This window comes from Pristis pectinata, chromosome 17 (genome assembly GCF_009764475.1).
Source record: "Pristis pectinata isolate sPriPec2 chromosome 17, sPriPec2.1.pri, whole genome shotgun sequence".
In the NCBI taxonomy this organism is placed as follows: domain Eukaryota; kingdom Metazoa; phylum Chordata; class Chondrichthyes; order Rhinopristiformes; family Pristidae; genus Pristis; species Pristis pectinata.
In genome coordinates, this window is record NC_067421.1 from 32,424,386 (window position 1) to 32,452,381 (window position 27,996).

Sequence of the window (27,996 nt, forward strand, 5' to 3'; positions counted from 1 at the left end):
GCCCTGTGTTGCACAACAGTGGATGTAATCCACCTCCGCAGTATTTGTAGTCTCTCCGGGAGCTGTGAGCGCCGCTTTCGTAGCTTGGGGATACCTTTAAGGTGCGTTGCTTCCCGCTCCAGTTTCAGACTACAGTCAGCTCAAAAAATTGCTCCGACCAAACATCGAGACACAACAACCCGCGCTGCAGGAGGAACGTCAGGGGCGAGTTACCATGGAACAGTTGACACTGGCGCAGGGGGGAGCTTTCGGGGTTTGGGCTAACAGCAGCGGCGCAGACGGCAACTGGACTGAAGTGAGATTTTTTTTCTTGATGTTACTTTTTTTTAAAACCACATTCCGTGTCACGAGAGTTCACCAAAAACAAAACCCTCCAGGTACTAGTGAGCCGAAATGGATAATGTAGGAAATGTCCAGCCGGTCAGGCAGCATCTGTGGAAAGAAAAAGAGTCAAGCTTTTGGTTTGAGACCCGAAGGGTCTTAACCTGAAACATTAAATCTGTATTTTTTCCCCTCTCTACAACTACTGCCTGAGTGTTTCCAACGCTTTCTGTTATAGTTTTAGATGAGGGAGACTGTGCTGTAGTACTCTGAGACTAGTCCTCGGCAATATTGGGCGGTGTGCTGGTACTAGCTGATACTGCGGGCGAGGGGGCGCCGATCTTAATTCCAGGAGGAGGGAATGGCTTGGTGTTTCCGGGACTTTCCGTCCGCCTGTCCGTCGCGGGGAGGGGTGGCGATGAGGCGGGCTTCTTGCTGGTGTTAGATGCTCTCACCTTAGTGAGAGTCCAGGATGGCAAAGGGATGGAAACTACCCAACCTGCAAGGGTTGAGGGTGGGGTAGTGGGTTGGATGGTGAAGAGAAAGCTCAGGGAGAAATGGAAGATATTACACGGTTCCCCGGTAGTTAAAGTAATGTGGAACTTTTTCCCCGGGAGGAACCTCGCTCATTCCGTCTTGCTTAAGGCGGCTCTTTCTATGAAGCGTTCGCTCCAAAAGAAGTCTCTTGGAAATGGGTGCACTCCCTACATAAACAAAATGTAATGTTATCCAGGAGGGAAACTTTTATTTATCTTGGCTGATACTTTAATTTTGAATATTTCTGACTCCGGAGCCAATTCTAAGATCAGGTGAAGTTTGCGAGCGAGATTGGAAAGTGTTTTATTTATTTCTATCTGCATGGACAGTTTTGGAACCGGCTAGGTCTCTGCCTTTTGACCGGCGGGAAAGGTTGTGCTTTCATTGCATTGAAAGGCAAAACACTTTCTCTTTTTCCAAAAGAAAGTTGTTGTTGGATCACTCGTATTTCCATAGGTGACCGTGAGGTTATGGGCATGAAGTACCTGGAGAAATGAACATTATTCAACATGTGGATAGGAGGTGTTTGTTCCCCAAGGGCTCCAACACCTCCAAACCTGACCCGTGGTTTAATGGCTGCAGCGATAGGGGCAGGAGTTGACCTGTGGCCCATTCTATAAGATCACGGCTTCAACTCTACCTTCCTCTCCCGAGAACTCTTGATAGACCTGCAGACAAAACCTCCTCCTCCGCTGTGATTCCGTCTCCGTAGCTCTCTGGAGAAGAAACTTGTAACAATTCACGACTCTATGAGAGAAGCAATTCCTCCTGACCTCGGTCGTAAAAGGGCGACCCTACCCTAGGATCACACCTTCTAGTTCCAGACTCTCCGACCAACGGAAACGTCCTATCGGCATCTTCCTTGTAAAAACCCCTCAGATTTTTGTGTTTCATTGAGAAAGGACTTGAACTGGAAACACTCAGCAGGTCGGGCAGCAGATGAAACAATTAATGTTTCAGGTTAAAGACCCTTCATCAGAAAAGGCAACTTTGACTGAACGCACACTCTGCTTTCTCCACAGATGCTGCCTGGCCTGCTGTGCAGTTTCTGCACTTTCTGATTTTTAATTCCGACTTCCAGCTCCAGTTTTTTTTCGGTCTCAGTTAGGTGAATGTGCCGTTTTATTCTTGTGATCGAGCTCAGGGAGCCTAGTGGGGAAGGGAAACAACACTTTCCATTACAAACACGTGCAATAACTGTCACGGCCTTTAACATCAAAGCATTGGTTAGGTGGAGTTAAACTCCTTCAGCTGTCTGAACAATATGCCACAGCAATTCCTATATCTTAGTGTAACATTCTCGTTTCACACGTCTGCCACTATATGAGATGATGGTGCCAAATTTTGGGCAGTGCCTTTGCTGTGTGGCTATGAGGTCCTCTGAGACAGACCGGAGACCTATTTAGGAGCCTTAAAATCGACAATGTGGAGACTTGTCCTATCCCTTAGAACTGGATTATAAACAATGCTGAGAGATGAAAGGTCTTGTATCTCGCCATCTACTTCTTTACCCAGTAGGGACGTTATTTTACATGTGTTTGGAGATGAGAGGCAGGCCATTCGGCCCCTCACACCATTACTATTTGGTAAGGCCATGATTGACATTTTTGCTCAGTTCCTGTTCCCGGCACGATGACCACATCCCTTGATTTCCTTCATATCTAAAAAAAACTATTAATCTCTATCCTGAATACACTCTCAGACTGAGCTTTCATACCTCTTGGGCAGAGAATTCCAAAAATTCACTGCCCCCTCTGAAGAAATTTCTTCTCATTTGACCCATGGTTCTAGACACCCCTGCAAAGGGAAATGTTAAGTCCACCTCTACCCCATCAAGCCCCCTAAGAATTTTGTATGTTTTGGTGAGATTGCTTCTCATTCTACAAAACCTGAGAGTATATGTCCAGTCTGATTAATCTCTCCTCAAATGACAAGCACGTCCTCCCATGAGTCAATCCGGTGAATCATCACTGAACTTGTTATGAATTTGAGTGTTGTAAATAATCCCCTGTATATTGAGGTAGATGGGCTAAACACGCTGGGCCAAAGAGCCCGTTTCTGTGCTGCAAAACTGACTCTATATTTGGTCTGTTTGAACCCATTTCCTGAATAAATCTTCAAAATAATAAAAAAAATTATTTACAATGTAAGAGCAGGTGTATGTGGGTGTTTGGAATGTGAGGCTTCATTCTCAGTGTTTTTCTAATCGGTTATTCAAGATGCTATTTCTGCTTAAGATGGAAATTGTTTATTTGTGGCAGTTTTGTCTAACCTCTTTGGCCATCTATTCCATTATGGCTCACTTAAGTTTCGTTTAATGGCTGTCCTTTGAAATACCTTGGCTTGTTTTACTACATCAAAAGGTAGAAGTTGTTGATTGAGCACTTTCGCTCTGTCCAATATCTTGGCATCTGGGACAAAAACCATTGAAAATGGAAACCGATAAATTAATCTGTATAATGAATTGAGGCAGAAACTGATTTGTCAAATATAATGGATTAAAATCTTAAAGAATAGTTTGCAGAATTTATTAAACCCATCTACTTTTGCTTTGAGTCACAATAAAATGCAAGTCTGTTCCTTTATAGTTCCTCACGGCATTGCGGTGGATACAGTTTTCAATGGTGACTTTAAGGTTAGTATTTTAAAATAGTTAATGCTTTTACCCATTTGAATTTCAACCCATCTTCAATTTCCCCATAAGATATTTTTCCTCTTAAATTCCCTGACAATGTGACTTCTTTCTGGGGTTCGGTTGCACATGAGGTAGCAATCTTGCAGTGGCCAGTTTATAGGAGCCTGAACCAACATGGTCAGTAGTGGGGAGTGCCAGAGCTGAACCATTCCCTGTCTTGCTTGCATCAAAACATGCACACTCTCCAGTGGAGCTCATTCAGTATGAGGAACACATGGTAACTCTTCCCCTTGTCTAGCCCATGTAGACTGTGATCAGAACAGCTCAGTAGCCAAGTTCCACTCTTCAGTGCATTTGTTCACATTGGCTTTGGATGATGGGTTAAGTTCATGTTCCTCTGCTTTTGAAGAGCGAAAAACAAACAGCCAGAGGAACTCAGCAGGTTAGGCAGCATTTGTGGAGGCAGAGGGATGGTCGACGTTTCAGGCCAAGGACTTGGGGCTTGCAGCATCTGCATCTCTTGTCTCTCTGGTTTTGAAGAGTTTTTCTTACACAATGAAGTGCACATTGGATCTCGTTTAATTTTTCATTTTTCCCCATTACATTTCTCTTCAAGGAACACTTTTTTACTGAGTACAACTCGTGTAACTCGGCCACAATTAATGCCACTTAAGCCTTGTTAGTATTAGGAGGTCTGAAACGCAGGGGCTCAGCCAAGCTTGATGCTGCCGCAATGACAAGGCGCATGAATTTTCAGCAGTAACCACCAGATGGCAGCCATGAACACGAGATTTCCATTTCCCTCTCGCTGGGTGGCACCGCCAGCCTGATCCCAATGAATTCAACACACAGCAACGATTAAACTTCACTCCACAGTCAGGGACTCAGTTGCTAATCTTGCTGGGCCACCAGGAGACGGGTATAGGAGGTTCTCACCCATAGCTTCCAAAGGCAAAATCCTGACTTGTACCAGGGCTTTGTATTCCGAGTAGATGAGGGAAAGGCTGTGGGATGATCAATATTATACGTCTAACTCTGTATTGTGGTTTCATGCTCGGTATTGTAGAAGCTGTTTCTCACCTCAGCATTGTTTTACTACTTCGTTCTCTGTGTATTTTAGATTCATTCTGTTTGCCCCTCTGTTGTAAATCCTTCTGTATTGTGCTTTAAGACCATAAGATTATAGGAGCAGAATTAGGCCATTTGGCCCATCGAGTCTGCTCTGCCATTCAACAATGGCTTTTTTTTTCTCTTAACCCCATTCTCCCACCTTCCCCTTAACCTTCTTACCAATGAAAAACCTATCACTCTGCTTTCATGCTCTCATAGCTTGTACATGTACTGTGGGTTGTGTCTCTGGATTAGTTTTAATGCAAGATGTGCTCTCTCTCTCTCTCTCTCTCTCTCTCTCTCTCTCTCTCAGTATAGTGGGCTCGGGCTCCATCATTGGATATACAGCATTACAGCAGCTCTTACAACACCCTGAGGTAAGGGTCACTCAGTTCCATTTTATTTGAATAAGCCCCACTACTTCACACTGGTTAAATACGATTGTCTCCATTACTACTTGATATAGGTCATTCCTTTAAGGAGCTAGGGCTGTCTCAGGGATTCACGTACACTTGCAGCCCTGCAGCTGGTGTACAAAATGTGTGCATATTTTTGGTGAACTATTTCAACTAATTTACCTCACTGTTATGAAAGCATTGGGGCTCCCAGTAATCTTCCCTACCATCCCTTGGGTGTTCTGCACCCTAGTCTGGAAATCAGTGTCCACTCTTCATAAAGCTACACATCACCCAACTCTTTTCCTCCCAGGATGAAAATGATCCTGGTGTTTAGTTCACTGGCTGTCAGTCAGTCTGCAGGATCTCCTTCATTTGACCATTCTTTAACTATGGTGGAAATGTCAAAAATCAAACCAGACTGTGCACACTTCAGTCAGGAGGAGGTATCCTGTCGGTATTTGCATTTCCTAGCCCCGGTGAATCAGCTCAAAAGCCAACCATCTGATATGATTGCTCCAATTAGCATAATTTGGCATTCAGCAATATCTTTAGAACATGGAACAGTACAGCACAGCCCTTTGGCCCACAATGTTGTGACAATCTAAATTAAGTAATCGAATGCCCAACTAAACTAATCCTTTTTGCCTAAATATCCATATCCTTGCATTTCCCACACATTCATGTGCCTATCTAAGAGCCTCTTGAATGCCCCTATTGTATTTGCCTCCACAATTACCCCAGGCAATGCATTCCAGGCACCCACAACTGAGTGTGTGTGTGTGTACATAACAAAAAAAATTGCCCTGTACATCTCCTTTGAACTTGCACCCCTCACCTTAAATGCATGTCCTCTGGAATTAGACATTTCAACCCTGGGGAAAAAGATACTGGCTATCTATCTATGCCTCCCTTAAGCTTATAAACCTCTATCAAGTCTCCCCTCAGCCTCTGCTGCTCCAGAGAAAACAAACCAAGTTTGTCTTACCTCTCCTTATAGCACATGCCCTCTAATCCCGGCAGCATCCTGGTAAACCTCTTCTGCACCCTCTCCAAAGCCTCCACATCCTTCCTTTTATTGGGCAACCAGAACTGAATGCAACCCTCCAGATGCGGCCTAACCAGAGTTTTATAAAGCTGCAGCATAAGTTCCTGACTCTTGAACTCAGTGCCTCGACTAATAAAGGCAAGTGTGCCATATGCTGCCTTTACCACTCTCAACCTGTGTAGCCACCTCCAGGGAGCTATGAACTTGGATCCCAAGATCCCTCTGCTCATTAACACTTAAGGGTCTTGCCATTTAACATCACGAACAGCAGAGGTCCCAGTACGGATCCCTGCAGAACACCACTAGTCACAAACCTCCAGCTTGAATGAGTCCCATCGACCTCTACCCTCTGTCTTCTATGGGCAAGCCAATTCTGAATCCAAACAGTCAACTCACCATGGATCCCATGCATCTTAATCTTCCAGATGAGCCTCCCTAGAGGGACCTTGTCAAATGCCTTGCTAAAATCCATGCAGACAACATCCACAGCTCTACCTTCATCAATCACCCTCATCACCTCATAAAAACTTGATCAAGTTAGTAAGATGACTTGCCCTGCACAAAGCCATGCTGACTATCCCTAATTAGGCCATGGTTTTCCAAATCCTATCCCAATGAATCCTCTACAGTAACTTCCCTACCACTGACATGAAACACTGACGTTAGCTCCTGGGTATTCGATGAAAATTTTCAGGACTCCGGCATTCAAAGAAAAATGCTTATTGCTGAAGGACTATGATTGGTATTGGTTTATTATTGTCACTTGTACTGAGGTACAGTGAAAAACTTGTCTTGCATACTGTTCGTACAGGTCAGATTGCAGGATTTATAGGAAGTTCAAATTTGGTGAGAGAGACCGTCTTTAATCCTGATTACTGAATATTTGTTAACTTTTTTTTATGAATATTGTACTCATTGTGGTCAAGAATGTTTAATTTTGAGCAATTTCAGACACCTAGATTCCATGTGCTAGTTATAAGGGTTTATGTAGGCCATAAGATATAGGAGCAGAATTAGGCCATTCAGCCCATCGAGTCTGCTCTGCCATTCTGAATTTTTTTTTTAAAACCCCATTTTTCCTCTACCTCTCTGTAACCCTTAATCCCCTTACCAATCAAGAATCTATCAATCTCTGCCTTCAAATACATCCAATGACTTGGCCTCCACAGCCTTCTGTGGCAACAAGTTCAACAGATTCACCACCCTCTGGCTGAAGAAATTGCTTCTTGTCTCAGTTCTGAAGGGACATCCCTTTATTCTGAGACTGTGCCCTTGGATCTTATACACTCCCACTAACAGGAATGTCCTCTGCATGCTCGCTATCCAGGCCTTTCAGTATTCGGTCGGTTTCATTAGTAAATAATGTTTGAGTTTGTTTCAACCCAATTTCCTGCAACGATTGCTTAAAGTATAACACCATCGACCATGGGTTACATTGTTAATTATATTAACTATTCCTCTGGTTCTCATCTGCTTCCTATATCCACACATTAGAGGAATTTGACTACTCCAATCAAGAAAAGGGGGTGGAGTTGGTGTGAGGATGGGCAGACAATAACCTATCACAATGGGAGGAGGGTTTGTGTGTTATAATTTTGCGTTAATCAGCTAACAGTGAACTGTAAGCCACAGAGCTGGTGTTCTTGGTTCTTCAGATACGCCCTTTGTTCTACCTGAGTTTGACCGATCTGATGCTGGGGCTTTGCTGGTTGATTGGAGTTCTGTTCCATGGGGAGTCATTCACTGCTCGGAACGTGACCTGCTACAATCTCCAGGTGATGGGACAGGTGAGTTCTCTAAAGGCAAATTGGGTGATCTGGGAGAGTAGGAGAAGGCAGCAAAACAAAGGGAAGGAGGTGAAATGCAAACAGAAAATGTTGTAAAATGTCAGAATGTTGGGCAGCACCTATGGAGGAAGAATCTGGTCTGGAAAAAAAAAAGAGAAAACTAGTTAGTCTTGGTAGCAGAGAAGGAGGGGAGGGCAATGTGTGGAACAAAGGGAATTTCTCTTTCTACAGATGCTGCCTGACCTGAGTTTTTCCAGAACTTTTGCCTTTTTTCAGATTTCCAGTTTTTCAAGAAATATTTTTCATTTAATGGTGACTTTGGAAAAAGGGGAGTTGGAAACTTCTACAATATCTCTCAAATAATACTCCATGTTGAAGTTCTTCAGAAATTCCTCCTGTCTTTTTCTTCCTTCTGATGTTCTTCCATTTTCTCTCTGCTCTCATTTCTTGACACTTGTTAGATTAGAAAGCTCCATGATGTTTGTAACTCTCCAATACCTCAACCAAGTGATTTTTTTTTCTTAAGTGTGGTTAGGTCATGGCTGCCTCTCAGTGAGCTGGGCTCACTAAACATGCTCCCCAAGGAAACCTGAATAATTTTCTCCTCCCTGAAGGAGAATGGCAATTATTGCATCTCAGGCCTGCTGAGATTTCCCCTCCTCCTTTTCTTTCCCCCACCCCCAAGTTGTTCACTGAAGAAATAGACTGAGGCCTGAAGCTGGATGCAGATTTATAATTGCATGTCCTGACTGCCTGTGTTCCCTATCATGAATCAAAGTCTGTATTGTATCTCTCTAAGAAAAGAAGATGAGATTGGGTAAACCAGTGAAAATGCATAGAGTAAAATGGGAATTAAGGATAGTATATCCCTGCAAGGATTCCATTGCTGCTAGCAATGAACTTTGCACTTTGTTGACCCATTGACCTACTTGGGACTTTATCGCCTGGTTACTTTATCTCACAGTGCACATGAGCATTCACACTTGGTAAAGTGCAGTTCATGGACCTCAGCCATACCTTTTCAACAAGACATCCAAATGGCTTTTCTCTTTGTATCTATATGGCCAACTTTTTGACAAGCATTGAATCACTTGGTGAATGGGCCTGAGTTGCTGTCACACCCAGTGGGTATCTAAGTCATTGCCAATCCAAGGAAGTGATTGAAGGAAACTCTATTGCAAAATCTAGCTCAACTATATTGATTATGCAGCCCAAAAATGGGTCTAGTGGGTCCATGATGGTACTTGTGCTCCACAATTACTCCCTCCTTATCCAACCCTACCAGCATAACCTGTAATTCCGTTCTCCTTCATTTACTTATCCAGCTTTCCCCTGAATGCACTCGTGTAAACATGTAACAGTGAGTTCCACATCTTGAACTCTGTCCAAGCAAAGAAATTTCTTTTGAATTCCCTGTGGGGTTGAGTGAAAGCTTGATTTGTCCTCCCCCACAACATCTGCACCAGTAGCTTCATTACCAAGAGAACCCTGGGGCAATGAGGCAATAACTATATCCTTGAAAGATCTTTCTTTTTGAGACCTGTGAAGTTATGATATCACTGTAATATTTCACAATGTGTATTTTAGGTGCTGTATATTTCTTCTTTTTGCTACACTCTGAACTATATTTGGTGCCTGTTCAGTGACCTGAGGACAAGGATTTACACCATGGTGCATAGCCCATCTCACCTGGTGAGTGGTTCATTAATCCTTCAAGTAACCATATCCCCTGTTCCCCTCCCTACCCCCATTCAACCAACCACTTCCCCTTCCCCCACACCATCGCTAGCATTATCAAAAGTATTCTTTAAGTATTTTTAATAAAATTGCATATCCACTGATGTTCTTGTGCCTTTTAACCTTTGACTGTCTGGATGACAGTCTAGTGTTGCACCTGAATCTTACCCTAGTGGCCAACATTAGTGTGAGAGTCCAATAAATGAGAGCCATTCAGCTGTGGGAGGGTCAGTCCATTCACATCCACACCTACTCGTTGGTGGCACAGTGAGTAGAGCCACTGCCTCGCAGTGCCAGAGAATAGTTCTATCCTGACCTCTGCTGCTGTCTGTATGGAGTTTTCACGTTCTCCCTGTGACCACCTGGGTGTCTTTCCTCCACTCCCCACCACCCCCCCCCCCCCCAAATCCCAAAGCAGTGCTGGTTGGTAGGTTAATTGGCCACTGTAGATTGCCCCTTGTGTGTAGGTGAGTGGTAAAATCTGGGGAGTTAATGGGAATGTGGTGGGATTAAAAAATATAGGATTAGTGTAACCTGGTTGTTGATGGTTAGGAGCTAAAGGGATTGGTCTCTGTGCTGTATCTCTGGCTCTATGACAATCACAAGCAAGAACTCCTCTAGTTCCAGGACTGATAGTGGATCTGCAGTTTGAGCTCTGCTGCGATCAGTGAATCTCGTAGATCAGGCATTACTCAGTCGCCACCTCCACACTGTTCCATGATGCTTTAACTCATTAGGAATTGAATGTCCTCTATTGCAGCTATGATGTTGTTGCCTGTGGGATTACAATATTATTGCCATCACTTGAGATAGACGGATTGGAAACTCAGTATCCTGGGGTACAGAATTTTGGGTGAGACAGGGATGTAAAAGAGGAGGTGGCATTGCACTGTTATTCAGTGAATGCATTACTTCAGTACTGAGGGGGGGAATATCCCAGAATGCTGCTCAAATAAGGCCATTGGGTAGTGATTAAGAACAAAAAAGGGTTCATCACATTGGGGTGTATTACAGACCACCTCAGTCAACAGGAGGTAGAGGAACAGATACGTTGGCAAGTAGCAGAGAGATGTGATTTTAAAGATGGGATTATAGTACTGGGGATATCAGTTTCCCAAATATCATCTGGGATTGTCTTAATGAAAGGCTCAAAGGGAGGTAGAGTTTTTGAGCTGTCCAGGAGAGCTTTTTGACACAGTATGTAGATAGACCAATGAGGGAAGGAGTTCTACTGGACCTTGTACTGGGGAATTTGGCTGGTCAAGTGGAAGGAGAGTCAGGTGGAGAAAATGTTGGAGATAGCGACCATAGTTCTGTGTATTTCAAAGTTATGGATGAGAGGAAGGATAGACCTGGAATAAAGGTCTTAAATTGGGGTGGGGAAGGCCAATTTCATTAAAGTAAGACAAGACTTGGCAAAAGTAGACAGGGATCATTTACAAGCAGGTAAGTCTACATCTGCATGGTGGGAAGCATTCAAAGGGGAAATAACAAGCGTTCAGGGCCATTGTACCTGGAAGGGTAACGAGAACAGGGATGCCGAGGGTTGGATAAAGAAGCATGTGACAGGTAGTGTATAGAGAACTAAAAATAGGGGGAGAACCATCAAGAATATAAGAAGTGTAGGGAGATACTTATAAAGGAAATTGGGAAAGCAAAGAGGGGCCACGAATTATCCCTGGCAGGCAGGATTAAGGTAATCTGAAGGTGTTCTCCAAGTACATTAAGGGCAAAAGAATAACCAGGGAAAGAGTAGAGTCCTTTATAGACAATGGGCAATTTGTGTGTGGGGCCAAAAGGTGTTGAAGTGCTAAATAGTTTTATCAGTAGTCATGAAGGAATGAACTTTGTAACTGGGGAAAATTCAGTGAGGAGGGGGGGAAGGTGAAATACTAGTGCCGGTCTCCATATAGAGGAGGTACATGATGCCTTAGTGGGCTTAAAGGTGGATAAGTTCACGGGGCCGGATGGGATTTATCCCAGGTTGCCATGGGAGACAGGAAATGATTGCTGGGACTCTGGCTGAGATCTTTAGATCTTTGTTGGACACGTGACTGTCCCACTTTTTAAGAATGGCATCAAGGAAAAGCCTGGTAACCATAGACTGGTGAGCCTAACATCTGTAGTAGGAAAGATACTTGGGGGGGGGGGGGGGGGGGGGTGGAGAGAGGACGACTGAGGATGAATGTTCACTGGGAAAGGCAGGGACTAATCAGACTGCTAACATAGCTTTGTCAGGGCAGACCATGTCTATCCATGAGGACAGTGCAGTAAATGTGGTTTACGTGGAGTTCAATTAGGCCTTTGGCAAAGTCCCACATGGGGGCTGGTCCAAAAGGTTAGGGCTCATGGGATCCAGGGCAAGTTGGCAAATTGGATCCAAAATTGGCTTGGCAATAGTAGATGTAGTGATGGTTGACAGCTTTTGCGATTGGATGCCTGTGACAAGTGGTGTTCTGGGGATCAGTGACCCTTGCTGTTTGTATTATACGTGAATGATATGGGAGGTTTGATCAGTACGTTTGTAGATGACATGGAGATTGGAGTTGTTGATGGTGTGGACGATAATATTGGGCTACAGGGTGATATTGATGTGGGTGAAATGGGCTAAGGAATGGCAGATGGAGTTTAATACTGGTAAATGTGAAGTGCATTTTTTTGAGTACTAATGAGGATAGAAGAAACACCACAAATGGCAAGTTCCTAAGGAGTATTGAGGAACAGAGGGACCTTGCTGGCAAGTCCAAATATTCCTGAAGGTGGCAGTGCAGGTAAATAACATGCATAAGAATGCATATGAGATACTGGCTATCATTAGTGAGGCACTGCAAGCAAGTGCAGGGAGGTTACACTCCAACTTTATAAAACATTGGTCAGACCTCAGCTGGAGTACTGCGTGCAGTTCTGGTCACCACACTATGGGAGGAATGTGAGTGTTGGCAAGAATGCAAAGGTGATTAACCAGGATGTTGCCTGGCAGGGAGCAACTCTGTTATGAGGAGAGGTTGGGTCTGTTCTCTCTGGAATGGGGGAAGTTAAGAGGGGACATGATTGAGGTATTTAAAATTGAGGGGTATAGCTAGGATAGGCAGCAGGAATCTTTTCCCCTTATCAGAAGTGAATAAAAGTAGACGACATAGATTTAGGGTAAGGGAGAAGAGATTTAGAGGAGATCTGAGGGGGACCTTTTCACCCAGAGAGGGGCAATTACCTGGAAAGCACTGCCTGAGAGACTGGAAGTAGAGTTGCTGACTGCACTTGTGTCCAAGGAAGCACTTGAGCCATAGCCTTCCATGCCTAGGTGATTCAAGTGCTGGAAGATGGGATTAATATGGATGTGTGCCCACTGGTCAGTGTGGGTGTGGTGTTAGAATGACTGAATCTCTGATTCTAGTAAATTGATTTTTATTTTCTAATGTAGTAAAATGTTTGAGGATCTTAAGGTTTCACCAGCAGCTTAATACTTTAGACACCACCTATAAATGGACTTTTCTGATGTGAAAGTACATAGCAGGTTGGACAGTTTCTGTGGAAAGAGTTTCTGCTCACTTTAACTGTATTCTCCATTCTAAATGTTGTACACTGATGTTTGTATCTGGAAGAAGTGAAATCAATGTGCCCTCAAATCCACTTCGGGTCTTGTGTCCTCCTTGCCATTTGTATTTCCCTACTTTTATTTGTAAGCATTTAGTTTTAACCATCAAGCTGGATTGGTTCTTTGCAACAACAATGTTGACAGTAGATAAGATTAAGATAGAAAGTTTCCAGTGAAGAGTTGGCACCTGTCCAAGAGGGCCATAAGACCTCCTTCGCTGTGAAATCTAGAATTCGTACCCTGTTGTTGCTGTTTTTAGCTGCTCATTGTTACAACAGCCAGTATGATTGGAACAGAATGTACTGTTAATGCAACAAGGATGTATTTTGGTCTCTTGAAATGGCTGGTCTCCATGCTCTGAAATATTTCAGACTATCTGAAATTGATTTTTATTTTCTAATACAACAAAATGTTTGAGGATCTGGAGGTCTCATCAGCAGCTTTAACACTTTAGACACCTATTTTTCTCGGGTCATCCTCTCTGAAGATGCATCCAAATGAGGACCTTCCATGTGAGCCCTAGCAGTGAAGATGCCTTGCAGGTTCCTCGGTTGAGAAGGATGTTACAGACACTTCTGATTGAGCTTTTAGCTGGAGTTCAGCTCGAGCCACTTCTGGTGGGATGATCAGAAAGCAGAATTCTGGTTGAGTTTCCCTTCTTGTAATCCAAGATTCTTTAGGGTTATATTAGTTCCCCATATGCCAATCTAACCAAGATGAGCCAACAAAAGACAGGCCAAACTTGTGCTCTTGGTCTGTGTGGCCCTGTAGCACATTTTAACACAAGCAACTGGAAGAAACTGCTTTTTGTCAATTACAATTATTGTTCTTCAAACCATCGGATATTCATCATTTTGTTCTACGATTTGAGGTATTATTTAAAGTTTAAATTCCAGAATTGACTGATGTTCCGGTGCTTTGGTCTTGTTACATCTATTGTGTTTTTTTTTCCAAGAAGGTGACAGAACAGAGTGTCAGACTGAACATGATCCTTATAATCTTGTCCAGGTAAATATGTGCACTTTATTCTTTTGGACAATTAACCAGCTTCTGAATCTGTGGTCATGGGTTTCAATCAACTTAAACCCATTCTACACAAGTGTAGCCATAACCATTTCACCACACGTGACATTACAGTTGACCTGGGTGGTCCCAGGTACCCACACATACGCTTGCACTTTTCACCAGAGATCTCTCTTTTTCTCCCCTCTAGCTCGGTGGCTCCATATCCAATAGGTACCCAGCTACCATCCTGATTTGAGATGCTTTAACTCTACTCAGTTTGGGGTTTGAGTTGGAGACCCCTTTCACCCCTGCTCACCCTTGCCTTTGATTACTCCAGACTTGTTTATTCCAGTGCTCCCCTGGCCAGGTTTCCACCTTCATCCTCTGCAAACTTTAGGTCATCCAAAAGTCTGATTGTATCCTAACTCCCAAGTTTTATTCACCCATCACCCCCGTGCTTGCTGACCTATCATTGGATCCTGGTCCAACAATGTCTTGGTAGTAAAATTCTCTCATTTATATTACATATTGTCCCCTTGCCTGCAACCTGCTTCACGCCTGTCCACTTGATCATGCCTGATAATTGTTCCACCATTGGTGGCTGTGTGCCCTGAGCACTCCTGTTCTCTCCCTGAACCTCTTTACCTCCTCTACTTCCCTCTTCTCCTGTGAGTCACCTTTCTTAAAAAGGAAATCACCGTGACCTATCGTTAATATTTTTATTTAGGTTGGTATCAAGTTGTTTTGATGGGTAACACTTCTGTACAGCACCTTAAATTTTTATTAGCTAAATGATGGCAAACTGAACGGGCCAGTTGTTGTACACTTGTAATAACCTTGACCTTTTCACTTGCAGGAGTTGGAGAGTTTTTCTTGCAGAACTCTATATGGCACAGGATAAAGCTTCCCCTTCACACAATGACGTGCCTCATAACCATAGAAAATCATTCACAAAGTGTGCAATATCACACTTGGCCACTCCTGCAGCTTCATGTTTCGGCATGGACCTCAGTAGTGACCAACATAATGTCTAGGGTTGTATCAGATGGCCTGGTTTTTGAATAGGCTGGGAATTAAACTAAATACTATAAGTCTGATTAATGCTTTCTTAAATAGAAATCTTTGTCCCCACTTGGGCTTCTCTTGACGTGCGTGCAAACCGTATTGAAGGTGTTGTGTTTAATATCAAGACATTTCTTTGCTCAGTTGTACAGCAGCGAACAGGTGATTGGGGACATGGTGCAAGTTGTGCTAGAATTCAGGAAGGTTGTTGACTACTAATACAAGTGGCCTTCTCACCACCTGAAGCTTATGATATTAAGGTCTCTTGCAGCCACTTGAGGGCAAAGCCTTTCAGTCCATTAATGTCTTGGATTTTTTCTTGCAGTTTGATTCCTGTTGTGCTGATGGTTCCTGTATTTTGTGTTGGAAATATATATGGTTGTTATGCCAACTACAGCAGCTCGTAAGTAATGTACATCAGACTCTGGCTATACTGTGGCATTATTTAAAGCTCTATATCCCCTTCATTATCAAAATCACTTACTTCTATCTCTGGCATCACCAGTTTATTCTTTCTTTCCAGCTCAACCCTGCCACCTCAGTACCTGCTGCAGGAACACTCACCAATGCCTCCGTTACCTCTGGACTCAACTATTCTAGTCCTTCCATGGCTGGCTTCCTGACTGAACTCTTTGCGAGCTTCAGCTTATTCCAAAACAATGCTGCCCAATTCCTAACATAGAACATTACAGTACAGGCCCTTCAGCCCACAATGTTGTGCCAACATTTTATCCTGCTCTAAGCCTTCCTTCCCACATAGCTCCCCATTTGTCTATCATTCATGTGTCTATCTAAGAGTCTCTTAAATGTCCCTAATGTATCCGTCCCCACAACCTCTGCTGGCAGTGCGTTCCACACACCCACCACTGTTTGCTTTTTTAAAAAAAACCTCACACCTGACATCCCCCTCCAATCACCTTGCTCCAAGTCTTCACCCATTGAGCACAATGACCTCCATTGGCTCACATGGTCTGAAAGGTTTTTGACCTGAGCTGTTGACTCTGTTTATCTCCCCACATGTTACCTGACTTGCTGAATATTTCCAGCATTTTTTATTATTTTGGTTCATTCTTGTTTTCAGATCCCTTTGTTCTGGTCCCTACTATCTCTGCAATCTCTCCCAATAGCCCTCCAAGGTATCTGCACTCTGCCACTTCTGCCCCCTTCGGCATCGTCAATTTTAAAAGTTCCACCATTGGTGGTCAATGCTTCAGGCTCTGAAATTCCTTCCCTAAACCTTCTGCCTCTCAGTTCTCCTTTAAGGCCTACCTCTTTGGTTGGACCATTGGTCAATGCTTAATGTGGCTTGGGATGTTTATTATGTTGAAGCTACTCTGTGTAGGTTGTTGTAACTGTGACTGGTGCACACTCGGGGCAGCAGCAGGTAACTAATATCTGGGCATGTAGCCAATTTCTGGGACATTATTTGATCCCTTGAAAGGGAGCCTGCTCCCAGATGGGGATTTGACTTCCTGACAGGAAGCTAGTTAGGGCCTCACTCAAAGTTAACTCTGCCCAGGTGGGAATCTGACTCCAAGCATGTAATTAATTTTTAGGTAGGTGACTGACCACTGTATAGCTGCTTTTCTGAAATAAGAGTAAGTGCTGGAATTTCTCTGCAGGTTGGGCAGCATCTATGGAGAGAAGTTGTTAACTCCTTGAGTCAGTGACCTTTTATCAGGTGTAGCATCCAAAATCTTGGTAAACTTCTGAGGAAAAGTCACCTGAGATCATTGGCCATCACAAGATTTAAGCACATTCCAGCACCTTCAACAGCTTCTGACAAAATGGCTGTGAATAAATGCAGCCAGCAGTGGTAGTCCCAACACCAGGATTGCTGTAGTTTTGATGTTTTGTCTGTGTGGAATTAACTGATAGTCCAGACTGCACCAGGTGATCAATGCGGCTTTGAGAAATGGGCTGCTGAATGACCGCCTGAAAGTTTTCTACCCAGAATTGTTTTGCTCTTTGCTTTTCTCTGTGTCATGTTTTGTGGGAAGGTTGAAGGTAGCAAGGAGCAGAAGATTGATACCCATCTTGTTTGGTTCATCACAGATGCCTCCTGTTGCACACTGGGCCATCCAAGCTCAACGACAGTTATATTGTGGATCACAAGTCTGCATGTCACATCATCTACCTGTACAGCACCATCACCTTCCTCATTACTTTCTTCTTTACCTTACTTGGACTTGTGGTAAGAATTATTTATTTAGGCTGCAGGTCTCCTCAATTTCCCCAGGAGTTTGGCCAAATTCTGTTGGATGAGGTTGGAGGGTGATTGTCCACTACCTGCTTTTGAGGCACCCACTGGGATTTAGATAAGAGTGCCTTGGTTAACTCATTGCCATGGTCATTCCCCTGTTCTGCACAGAAATACAAAGAAGAAATCATGTGGACATAATCTACTGCCCAACAATAGGGCCAGAGATTCCCCCACCCCACCCAAGCTCCATCACATTTATCCATTCTCTTCCCATGTTCCATTGTTCTTTTCCTTCATCCAGCTATGCAGCTCCTCTTTAATGCTGACAAATTTCTAACTCAAATGTTAAACCTGGAAGTGAATTTCAGAGATGTGCAGTTTGTTCAATAGACACCCCCCCCACCCCATCCCCCAACTGTGATCCCAATATTGTCCACTGTATTCTAACAGTGGCCTTAAAGTTTTGCGCACGAGGTGTAATGCTTCTATAATCTAGAATTCCATTGACTTTTTATGACTCAAGATGCTGCCGTTAATGTTCTAGAACCTGTGGTTTATGTCTCTTTGGTCCAGAACACTGAGGCTGCTTCCATTCAGAGTGCTGTTACTACCATTATATTTTTTAACCAAGTCCAACACCTTGACATTACTAAAGCTGAGTTCCACCTATCGGTTCTCATCTCATTTCCTCATCTTATCAACAGTCCTTCTGAATTTCTCTTGTCTTGACTTTGTTTCCAATTTTGGTGTCATATTTCACTAGCACGCCCTCTAATTTTGTACCTAAATCATGAAAATGCACTGAACAGGCTCCAGATTGGAATGCTGTGATTCACCACTGCTCTCTTCCAAACACACAGAAAACTTGCTCTTAATTCCTACTGTTCACTCCTTTCTAATCAATTATCTAATATTTTAATCTTCTCTAATAGTGTCCTACATAGCACCATATCAAGTATTCTCTTAATATCCATGTAATCTACAGCTACTGCATTATTCCTGTTTGAGGTAGTACCTTCTCAAATAAAAACTATTTGGATGTGTCAAGCAAGGTCATTTCATGTGTTCTAGCTACTTCCTAATCCATAAGGGATATTTGGATAGCTCCACAATTAGAGACACCGTAATTTTCTTTGTTTTAGGAGTTAAATGAACTGGATTACTTCTGAATATCTTGTTAATGATGGGCAATAATCAGCCATTCAGGAGTCCTCTGGCCTATATACCCATTTATTACCACCCAAAAGTGCAAATTTAGGACATAACTCATTACTGCACTGGAGTAACAATCAAGATTTTGTGCTAGTTTGAATCTTGACCATCCAACCTTCGGACCCAAAAGTGGGAGATTTCCCAGTGCTGCAGCTAATATCATGTAGTGGGGCTGCCTTCGGAACTGCAGCTTAATTCGGATGAGACCAACCTTCCCTCTGTTTCATTTCCCTAAAATGGCTTTTTCTATTGTATAAAATTAAGCATTTGGCAATTTGTGGTGGTTACAGGTGGTGAGTATGGAGGTCTGTGTGAGCTTAAATGCAAATATTGTTTGGGAGCAGGTTTTTCAAATGCATGGTTCCTTTTTTATTAAAATACAGAAAATGATGGGGCTAAACCTGTGACAATATGGTATAATGTAACATGGATTGGTCAATGCTTTCAGTAGATCCCAACTCTTTTTTTTGGCTGATTATCCTCCCACCTACCTTCTGTAGGCTGAGTCCCCTTGAGATACAATCCCATGGGTGCCCTCTAGATTTTACTCAGCTGACCATGTCTGAGGCTTGTCCCCAGTTTTCCTGGAAATCCAATCCTGTCACACCCATGGTTCACACTGGCTCCCAATCCTTAACTCTGAAGGTTGTTTCTAATTGTATCGCCACACCTACTTTAACTGAAATCCACTAATGATGGGGATTGAGGCAGAGGGCTCTGGCTAGGTTATTCCACTACTGGTGGCTGCACCTTCAGCTGCCAGGGCCCCAAGTTTGGAATTCCCTCCCCAAACTTCTCTGCTGTCTCTTTTTGAAATTGCTCCTTAAAGTTGACTTCTATGACAAACTTCTGGTTACCTATCCTATTAGTGGCTGATTGAAGAACCTCTGACTCCCACATTTGGTATCAGACTTCAACTCCTGGACTTGAAAGAGTTTTATTTTGGCCATGGTATTTTGAGAACTCTGCCTGACTGTGGTTGGCTTACCCTCAACCAGCCCCATCTCCATTCTACATTGTCCCTTAGTACAGAAATGTTTCTGAAAATTATTACTTTATCTAGATATTGTGGACTGGTTTGGGAGGTTTGACAATCCCAGCCACCAGGATGATGGATTCTAAAACCCACAAGGCTAGTGTATTTATTGTTACTAGCTTAGCTACTTTCCCAAAAAGTGGGGGAATAAATGCACTGCATATGTTCTAATGGCTGCATTCTCTAAGGCTCTCTCCATAAATACAGTAACTCTTTACTCATTGAAAATCCACCTATTTTGGATGAACACTTTAGGTGATTCTCCCACAAGCTTAATTTTGTATTCTCTTGAGACATAATTTCTAGGGCCTGGGGAACGGGACTACTAGAATTGATGCTCTAAGGAACTAAATTCCATCTGCCTATGTTTTCCCCCTCCCCGCTGGTTCTACCTATCACCTACCAGCCTCTACTCCATCCACACCCGCTGTACAGCTACATACCAGCAATCTTTCTTTCCTGTTCCCTCAGTCCTGATGCAGGGTCTCAACCCAAAACATCAGCTTGCACTTTTTGGCTCCACAGATACAGATTAATCTACTCAGTTCTTCCAGCACTGTGTGTGTGTGTGCGCGCGCGCGCAGATTCCAGCATCTGCAGAATCTTTGAGTTCTTCCAGTGTTCTGTTTTCGGACTCTATTGTTTAAATGACCTTCCTGTGCTATAATAATCCTGTAGTATCTTGGTCAAACTTTCTAATGAAGATTCCTATGGAGCACCTTGGGTCATTGTTGCTACATTAGAGGCACCATGTAAATACAAACTGTTGATTGACTTTGTATTACTTGCTTTCTCGTTCCTCATTGTCTCTTTGTAGATTCTTCTAACTAAAATGCGGTTCCGCTATATGAAACTAGTGACTCTGACCAGGTTTCTTGGAGACCAACAGTGGGCAATGATCAGAGTGATTGAATGGAGAGTCTTTCTGTATCCTGCGGCTCTTTTGTTCTGTTGGGGACCAGGTTAGTGGGAGTATGTATGTGTAGTCTTGTCTATCTCTGAATCTTGTGGGTATAGTGATGGGTCAGATTAAGTGGGGGATCTTAGAACACTAATATACTGCTAATTATGACTGCACGAGCTAAGATGGTAGAAGTCAGTTGACTACTAAGAATCAAATGTGTCTTGGTGCCAACACCAATGGACTAAGCTACACACCTGACAGCAGGAAATAGTTGTGCTGTGTTATACTGTTCAAAACTGGAATATATGCAAATTAAAGTAACTTGCATTGTATGTTGGCCACGTCATCATGTACACAACGCACCTCTGTTAACTATAACCCAAGGAAAGGACAATGGAGCACGATACCACGAAGGCTGTACTGAGTTAATGAGAAGCCAGGTGAATCAGGAAGTAATGATATGGTTTCTACGAACTTGGATTTTAAAACCCTGGAATTTCAGGAGTGGGGAAATCAAACTTGTACTGCAGAAGGATGTTGAAAGAATTGATTGAATTAAGTCTGGCTTCAAGTTGGTGAGGATAAAGGGAGAAGGAAGAATGTACATTAATGGAGGAAGGAAAGAGTATGACAGAAATTCCAGAAGTGAGAGTCCTTTATCCCTTTTTAAAGGAAAAGGTGTTATTGGATTCTTTCCAGATGTACACTTGATTATGCACATGGTTCATCTATCAATACAGTTGTCAAATTCTGTACTGTTATGCAAGTAATATAATGCGGGCATCAAAATTCTTTTAAGCTGCTCAGCACGTGTGCCATATTATACAACTTCTATTTAAAATTTTTTTCAATTTAAAAATAAAACAGCAAAGTTGGGATGTTGATTGCAAAATCCACAATTTTCCTTCTGGGTCCAATATGTCTGATGCATTTTAGGTGTGAAACATCTGCCAGCCATGATTTTCCATCAGACAAGTTTCACCACATGGCCTGTGTCATACAGCAGCAGACCTTCACAATACTGGTGAAGTTTGCTTTGTTACTTTGAGGACCTACCTGAGCTGGTCCCAAGCTGTGGACCAGCTCAGGTCCACAGCTTGAGACTGAGCTGTGGTGATCTGCTTTTTGGTAGTTCCTTCTAATTTTGGATACTTGTTTCTTGGTTGGCACTGCCTTTCTCTCCCATTGCTGCATCTGCACCCTTTGCTGATTGCAAGCCCAGCCTTGGTCTGCCCTGCTGCTCAAGCCAAACCCCTGACACTTCATCTTCCCTTCACCTACCAACAACTAAGTTTATTATATCCTGAAGGTGGACCTTGAATACCAGTGGAGTATTGCTGAGTTTCAGAACAGTTAGAGTATAGCATCTTCTGACAAGTGTTTTATCCCAACTCTAATAGCAAGGAGCTCCCTACCCACGGTGTTTCCTATATAGAGATGATGTCTCCATCCTCCGACCACACTTTATTTACAGAATTATAAACAAATATTTTGCACCATCAACTCTCCAGTATGATTGCTTGTTCAACACTTGGTTTGTTTTCCTCCTCCACCTGTGCCCCAGCCCTGAACTTTGCCCACATCCCCTCATGACCAACCTTGCCCACCACCCCTCATCAGCATCAACATACAATCCTGATGTGTAGCTGTGTGCCTTCACACCCAGGACAGACCTTTGACCACACTATTGTGCAAGGCCTCTGGTTTCATGTCCTGTAACTTTTCAGTTTGAGAAAACTATCCATTTGGCTCACTGAGCACCACTGGGTTAATGCTCCTTTCAGACCCATAACTTTTACCCATGCTCCTAAAGCTCGTTCCTGAGAAACTTCTGATTTCTTCCCCTCAGCGAGTATTCTAGCCACAGTCAAGCTGCTGAATCCAATGAACATGAGCCGCCTTTACTTTGTACTCTACATATTACAGGTAAGGTTTGTAAATGCTGTTCTTTTTGGGGAAGGGCAGGGATAGAGGGCATACCTTATCACATTCTCTTCCTAGACTTCTCTCTCAACCACTGTCAATGATTTGAGCAGAGAATTACATTTATCCTGTTACATAATTACAATGATCATATTTAGTCTGGTAGACTTCCCTATGGGGAACAGCATCTACAGGATTGTTCAGCAAGTGGAAGGACTTGAATTAAAACAGCTGTTCTATACTGAAATCTAGACAGTGACATCCAGCAAGCTATCCAATTGTAAAGGCATCTCAGCCAATCCCATGTTCTCACCCAATGTTTCCATCATGAACTGCATCCAGAGTTTGCAGGTTGTTGCAGACATTGAAGATGGTTTAAATACACAAGGAGATCAGACAAACTACCTGTGGTTCCACAACAGACAGTGATTGTAAAACATGATTCACTTAGTTTTCAACAGTTATTTCCACAATTACAGGACTGAAGTTAATAAGCAAAATGTACCAAGACCCAACAAGTACCCACAGTCCAATTTCTTTTAGGCAACTTTTATTTATAAAAACTGTCAGACAATATTGTGGAACTTGGATTCTTTTAGGATACAAGTCCTTGCACAAGTTCAATAGCATAGCAAGATATGTGAACACATAACTAATTAAAATATAGTAGAGTTCCCCAGAAATCTCCATGACTTGCAGTGATCTCACTGATACCACCTGCAGCACAGAGAGCAGGGTGGGATTTTGTAAGAAAACTGCCTCTTTTTGATATCTTTTCATGCACTTTATACTATTACTGAAATAATAGTTGACATAAGTGCTTGAAAGGAAAACTTGAATTCATCTTTCAAAATTCCCAAGACTATTGTGTAAAAAAAAAAAACATGATCCCACAAACTATTAAGGTGATGTTGGTTTAGAGACAAACATTGGACAATACAGTATACTCAAGAAAAAACTTTCTTGCTGCTTTTTTAAAAAAAACAAACAGCATCATAAGATCTTTCATATGCCTGAAAGATGGGCTGCTGTTATCATATCACAGGAAATACATCACCTTGGGAATTAACTGGTATCTTTCTGATTCAGTCAGGAAGCAAGAGTCTAGCATTGAACCAAGTCTGTACACCCATCCAGGCGTATCCACAATCCTACCATCAAACTGTCTTTTGACAACCCAATTCCAGTTAATTCTGTTGTTTAAATGTTATGGTTCTAGAAATTTGGAAAAGGCCATTCTTTGTAGCTGTTGTAGACTAGAACACCGTGATGTGTTTCCCAGCTACAGTTTGCAATTATTAGCAACCTGGATTCAAATGGCCTCGGAGGCACCATTGTGTGCATGAGTAGACAAGGGTAAAAAGCTGGCTTGCTGGGCCCCATAGCACTAGTTAAATCATGTCTCAAGTGGGTTGTTTCCCTTGAATAACAGTTGCATCTGATAAGCATAATTGTTGAAGCTTGTAGATATAGCAGAGGCACAGTCAGTAGTTATTAACAAATTTAGTAACATGTTTACTCAAAACAAAACCCAAGTGTACTTGTGCTTCAGAAGTAAGTGGTACAGTAAGACTTGTGTGGCACTAACCAATTGTCAACCTGCAGGATGAGGAAACATCTCTTGGCATAGTGGCTGATTCTCACCCCCTGGAGGCCAGAGTGTGGTATTGATAGTTTAAGAGAGTCTTGGCAACAAAAATTTCGGTCCTAGGCTGGCAGGAAAGGCAGGTACAAATAGTAAATTGAACAGAATGAAAACAAGAAAATGCAGCAGATTAAATCCAAGTTTACAAACTAAGCTATTTTACTTCTGTCCCAGGCACTCACAGCTCCGTCACAAGGACTGCTGAACTGCATAGTGTATGGTTGGACACAGAGAATGTTCCGATACATGAAGCAAAAGGCCTATTGTGATGCCGATACACAGACCCCACTCCTGCGATTTCAGAAGCAGTCGTACCACAGCACAAGAAGTGCCAATGTAATCAATCAGCTGCCAATCTCACCAACAACCTGAGGGACCTCTGGGGAAAACATTACAGCCACAATTGCACTAATAGATGCTTCTATTTATTAAGGAAAATGGCTTGCATTTATATATTACATATTACGTCCCTTTCAGGATATCCAAACGTGCCTAACTAACTAATGAACTAACCACATCCCCCCTCCATCCACCTCAGACCGTTTAAACAATCTTCTTTGGCAGAACAGGATACAAATAAGGTAGTAGAAAGTTTTTTTTTATCAATTCTTCCAATGATGCAGAAGGAAGCTGATATTTCCACATTGTTCTTTCCAAGTATGTTTAAACTTTTTTAAAAATTCTGAAATATAGCACTTTAAGAATGTTAAATGTTTTGATTTAATTGAGGTTAAGATTTGAGCTCTTTTGCGAGGGGAAACAAAGTAAATGTGCCTGTTTTCTCCACTTGCCTTCATTTCAACTTTGTCAACAATGTTAGTAAAGTGAAACACCAGTGAACTTTGTGAAATCATTGATAATAAGGGGGACTCGGGAGGAAACAGCAAATATTCTGGCTATCTGAGAAAATGCAAATAGGGACTGGGACCTGCCATGTACAGGAAATTGTCCTTCATCAAAAGGATGATGTTTATATTGTGAAATTGCATAGACTCAAAAGGCAGTATGAGTTGCATACAAACCTAGATGGACTAGTAAAGACAATCTAATCCATCTCAGCCATCCCAGATTTCTATACTTTAAATTACTACCTGAAATCACATGATTTTCCAGAATCTTTAATGGTTCTAGGTTTTCTGGGTAAGGTTAAAACTCTGGATTTCAATATTGTGATTCTGCACTTGTGGTTTGAGATGTCAGGAGTTAAGTGTTGCACCATCTCGTGTTTCAAGCATGATAATTGCATTGAAGGTATTAAGATATTGTTCAGCAACATAATGAAGACCTTCAGAAAGATTTTGAAACTGTTCGAGGGATAAGAAAGCAAAAGTGAGTGGCAAGATCAGAAGGTTGGAGCAGTGTAGAAAGTGGAAAAATTCTGGATGAGTGTGGTAGAATATGAAGACTTTTTTTTCCAAAGGTTAATGGTTATAAAGGATCGTATTCAGTTCTATCCTGATTTAAGCTTCAAACCTCATTCTCCACCATTGCCAATTCCATTGGGACCTTGCTTACCTCAGGTAGACCAAAAGCACTGATGGAATCAGGGCCACAAGGCTGGGAGCCTGGTGGGAACCCCTATTCTTCCCCAGTGCTCTGCTGGGATACAGGCATCAACCTCTACCCTCCACTGGCACACCTTCAGCAATAAATTGTTTACAACTTAGTGTGAAGAGACTGTGCAAGGGCTGGAGGAGGCCAGGATGAGCCAAGGGTTGTGGCTGCTCAGTGCTGAGATAGGAGGCACCCTGGCTGACAGGATGAGCACTGGAAGCACCTGTTCCATGTGTTGTGGAACTGCCCATCACCTCCCAGTAACCTCCATTGTGCTTGTTGCCACAGAGAAATCTCCCAGCTGGGAAGAGCTGTGAAGCCAGAGACTGGTTTTCATTGCATCCAACTGCTGATGAGAGAGCTGGAGGAGTCTGTCAACATGGAGCAGGTGGTGCCATGACCCAGGGTGTAGCCCTAAACCCCACACTGTAGCATAAAGGGAGGCTGGTCTTGAGCCAGGTTCCCAATGCTATAGCAGGACGGGTTTGTGGCAGGTTCTCAGCCCAGCAGTAGAACAAGGAATTGCACTGTTTTCAGTGTGAGAGCAGATGCAGGTAGGGGGTGGGGGAGAAATATGTACTAGGTCCCTGGTACAATAGTGCACAGGCCAAATGTATTTTTTAAAAGTACAGTAGAGTACATACCTATGTCCAGACTAGCTGTACTATAACCAAAGCAGCACTCTGTGGGCTAGCACTAGTGTACGTGAACCATTATAATAGTGCTTTCTTTTGGCTTTGCCCCCTCTTGTCTATAACAAACTCAGATACATTTTCTCCTCATCTTCATAAGCAACAGAAGAAACCTATGGAAAATACTTTACTTTCTGTAGTTAAGTGTTGCTGTTTCCTCGCACTATAAAATGGATAATTAATCACAATAATTAAATCCTTGTTTTAATCTTATCAAAACTCATTTTGAGCAGGTTTTATTTCTTATTCTGATAATATGTTGAATCTATTCATTATCCTGTTCATATTTTGGGTACTTCTCTTTCTCCCTCTGCAATGCATCCAAAGCTGTTACCCTATATTAAAGGACCCATTGTGTAATATGGTTCAGAGATAATAGTTGCACAGCTGAGTGGTAAAAGGGAAGGTATTCTATTTCATCGTATTCTAGATTTTTCAATATAGAAACCATGTTCTATTCAACATCATGTGGGTAATAGATCCTTTTCTTGGTCTTTTTGGAGACTTTGATAGTTCACAATGTCATTTTCTTCAATACCTCTCCATTGTTATCCAGCTGGGCTGGAGTACATGCTGTTGGTTCCATTATTATTTATCTTGGTACAATTGAGGAAGTACCTGTAATGGCTTCTCTGCATGATTATTTCAGGCACTGTGCACCCCAGAAGGACTCTTGGCCCCTTCCAATCGATTACATATTTGTACTTCTGTATCAATAGTTTGGAATCTGGTGCACATTTAATCCAGGGATGAGTGCAAGTCAGCAAAGAGAGACCCATTGGCCCACCACATCCATGCTGACCATCAAAGTACCCACCTATACTTATTCCATAACCCTTTATGCCTCGGCAATTCAGCTGCTTTATCTAAATGTTGTGAGAGCACCTGCCTCAAGCAGTGCATTTCAGATTCCCTTGAAACTCATTCCTCCAGCTTTCAATGTCTTTGCTGCTGCAAATAAGTTTCCCATCTATAATCCCTCATAATTTTATATGTTGATATTAGATGGGCTTCAGAGCACATATCCATTTCCACTTCTGTGGCACTATCAAATTTCAAGTCTTATTGGCCTACCCATCCCCATCTCAAATCTCCTCTAACCCTTTGCACTCTCCAACTCTGGCCTCTTAAGCATCACAATTTTAAATCTCTCCTCCATTTACAACATGCTTCTGAGATGGCAAAGCCCTAGGTTCTGGAATTGCCCTTCTAAACCTCACTTTCATTCCATACCATCTACTGCTTTGACCAAGTTCTTGGTCACCTGCACTAATTATGTCTTTGCGTGGATCAGTGTGCAATCCTTTGAAGTTTTTAGTACCACGAACACTTACCACAACAACTACAACTTCATGTAGTGAAAAGTGCCTGAAATTTAAGTTCTGGAAATATTTCTGAAGATTTTTGCATTTTTTCTTTTATTTAAATAAAAATTCTTTTTACATTTATCAAAGAATACTCCTGGTACAGTGTAAAAACAGCACACACTAATGTTAGGAATCCTGCGAGTTTGTTTGTTCTTCAATGACCTGTTTGACCATTTCTGCTAGTTTCAGACGATCGACTTTATCACTGAACCCTCGGCCTGAAAAGAC

The 27,996-nt window shown here is 42.6% G+C and overlaps 3 protein-coding genes across 6 annotated transcripts in view; 2 read left to right on the plus strand and 1 right to left on the minus strand.

The window, feature by feature from the left end:
* On the plus strand, nucleotides 1-27,869 carry tmem116 (transmembrane protein 116). 4 transcript variants are annotated; one of them, XM_052032315.1, is made up of 11 exons: nucleotides 1-295; nucleotides 3,447-3,493; nucleotides 4,917-4,980; nucleotides 7,702-7,833; nucleotides 9,421-9,525; nucleotides 14,124-14,173; nucleotides 15,558-15,635; nucleotides 17,288-17,426; nucleotides 20,501-20,645; nucleotides 22,437-22,513; nucleotides 24,330-27,869. In XM_052032315.1, exons 1-11 carry the CDS (start codon nucleotides 215-217, stop codon nucleotides 24,525-24,527), a joined length of 1,116 nt encoding a protein of 371 aa, XP_051888275.1. In that variant the 5' UTR covers nucleotides 1-214; the 3' UTR covers nucleotides 24,528-27,869. The 4 variants fall into 4 exon arrangements, with proteins under 4 accessions (XP_051888275.1, XP_051888276.1, XP_051888277.1 ...); XM_052032317.1 differs by having other exon boundaries at nucleotides 23-101; nucleotides 14,121-14,173; nucleotides 24,330-26,445; XM_052032314.1 differs by having other exon boundaries at nucleotides 40-295; nucleotides 14,121-14,173; nucleotides 24,330-27,845.
* The window catches only part of naa25 (N-alpha-acetyltransferase 25, NatB auxiliary subunit), a 254,605-nt gene that overhangs the window by 91,963 nt on the left and 134,646 nt on the right, over nucleotides 1-27,996 (plus strand). The gene's annotated exons all lie outside the window — the stretch shown is intronic.
* mapkapk5 (MAPK activated protein kinase 5) overlaps nucleotides 27,819-27,996 on the minus strand; it is a 39,520-nt gene continuing 39,342 nt past the window's right edge. Inside the window, exon 14 of the mRNA XM_052032313.1 lies at nucleotides 27,819-27,986. Coding sequence (XP_051888273.1) covers nucleotides 27,895-27,986 — 92 coding nt within the window. The 3' untranslated portion in view covers nucleotides 27,819-27,894. The remainder of the gene's footprint in view (nucleotides 27,987-27,996) is intronic.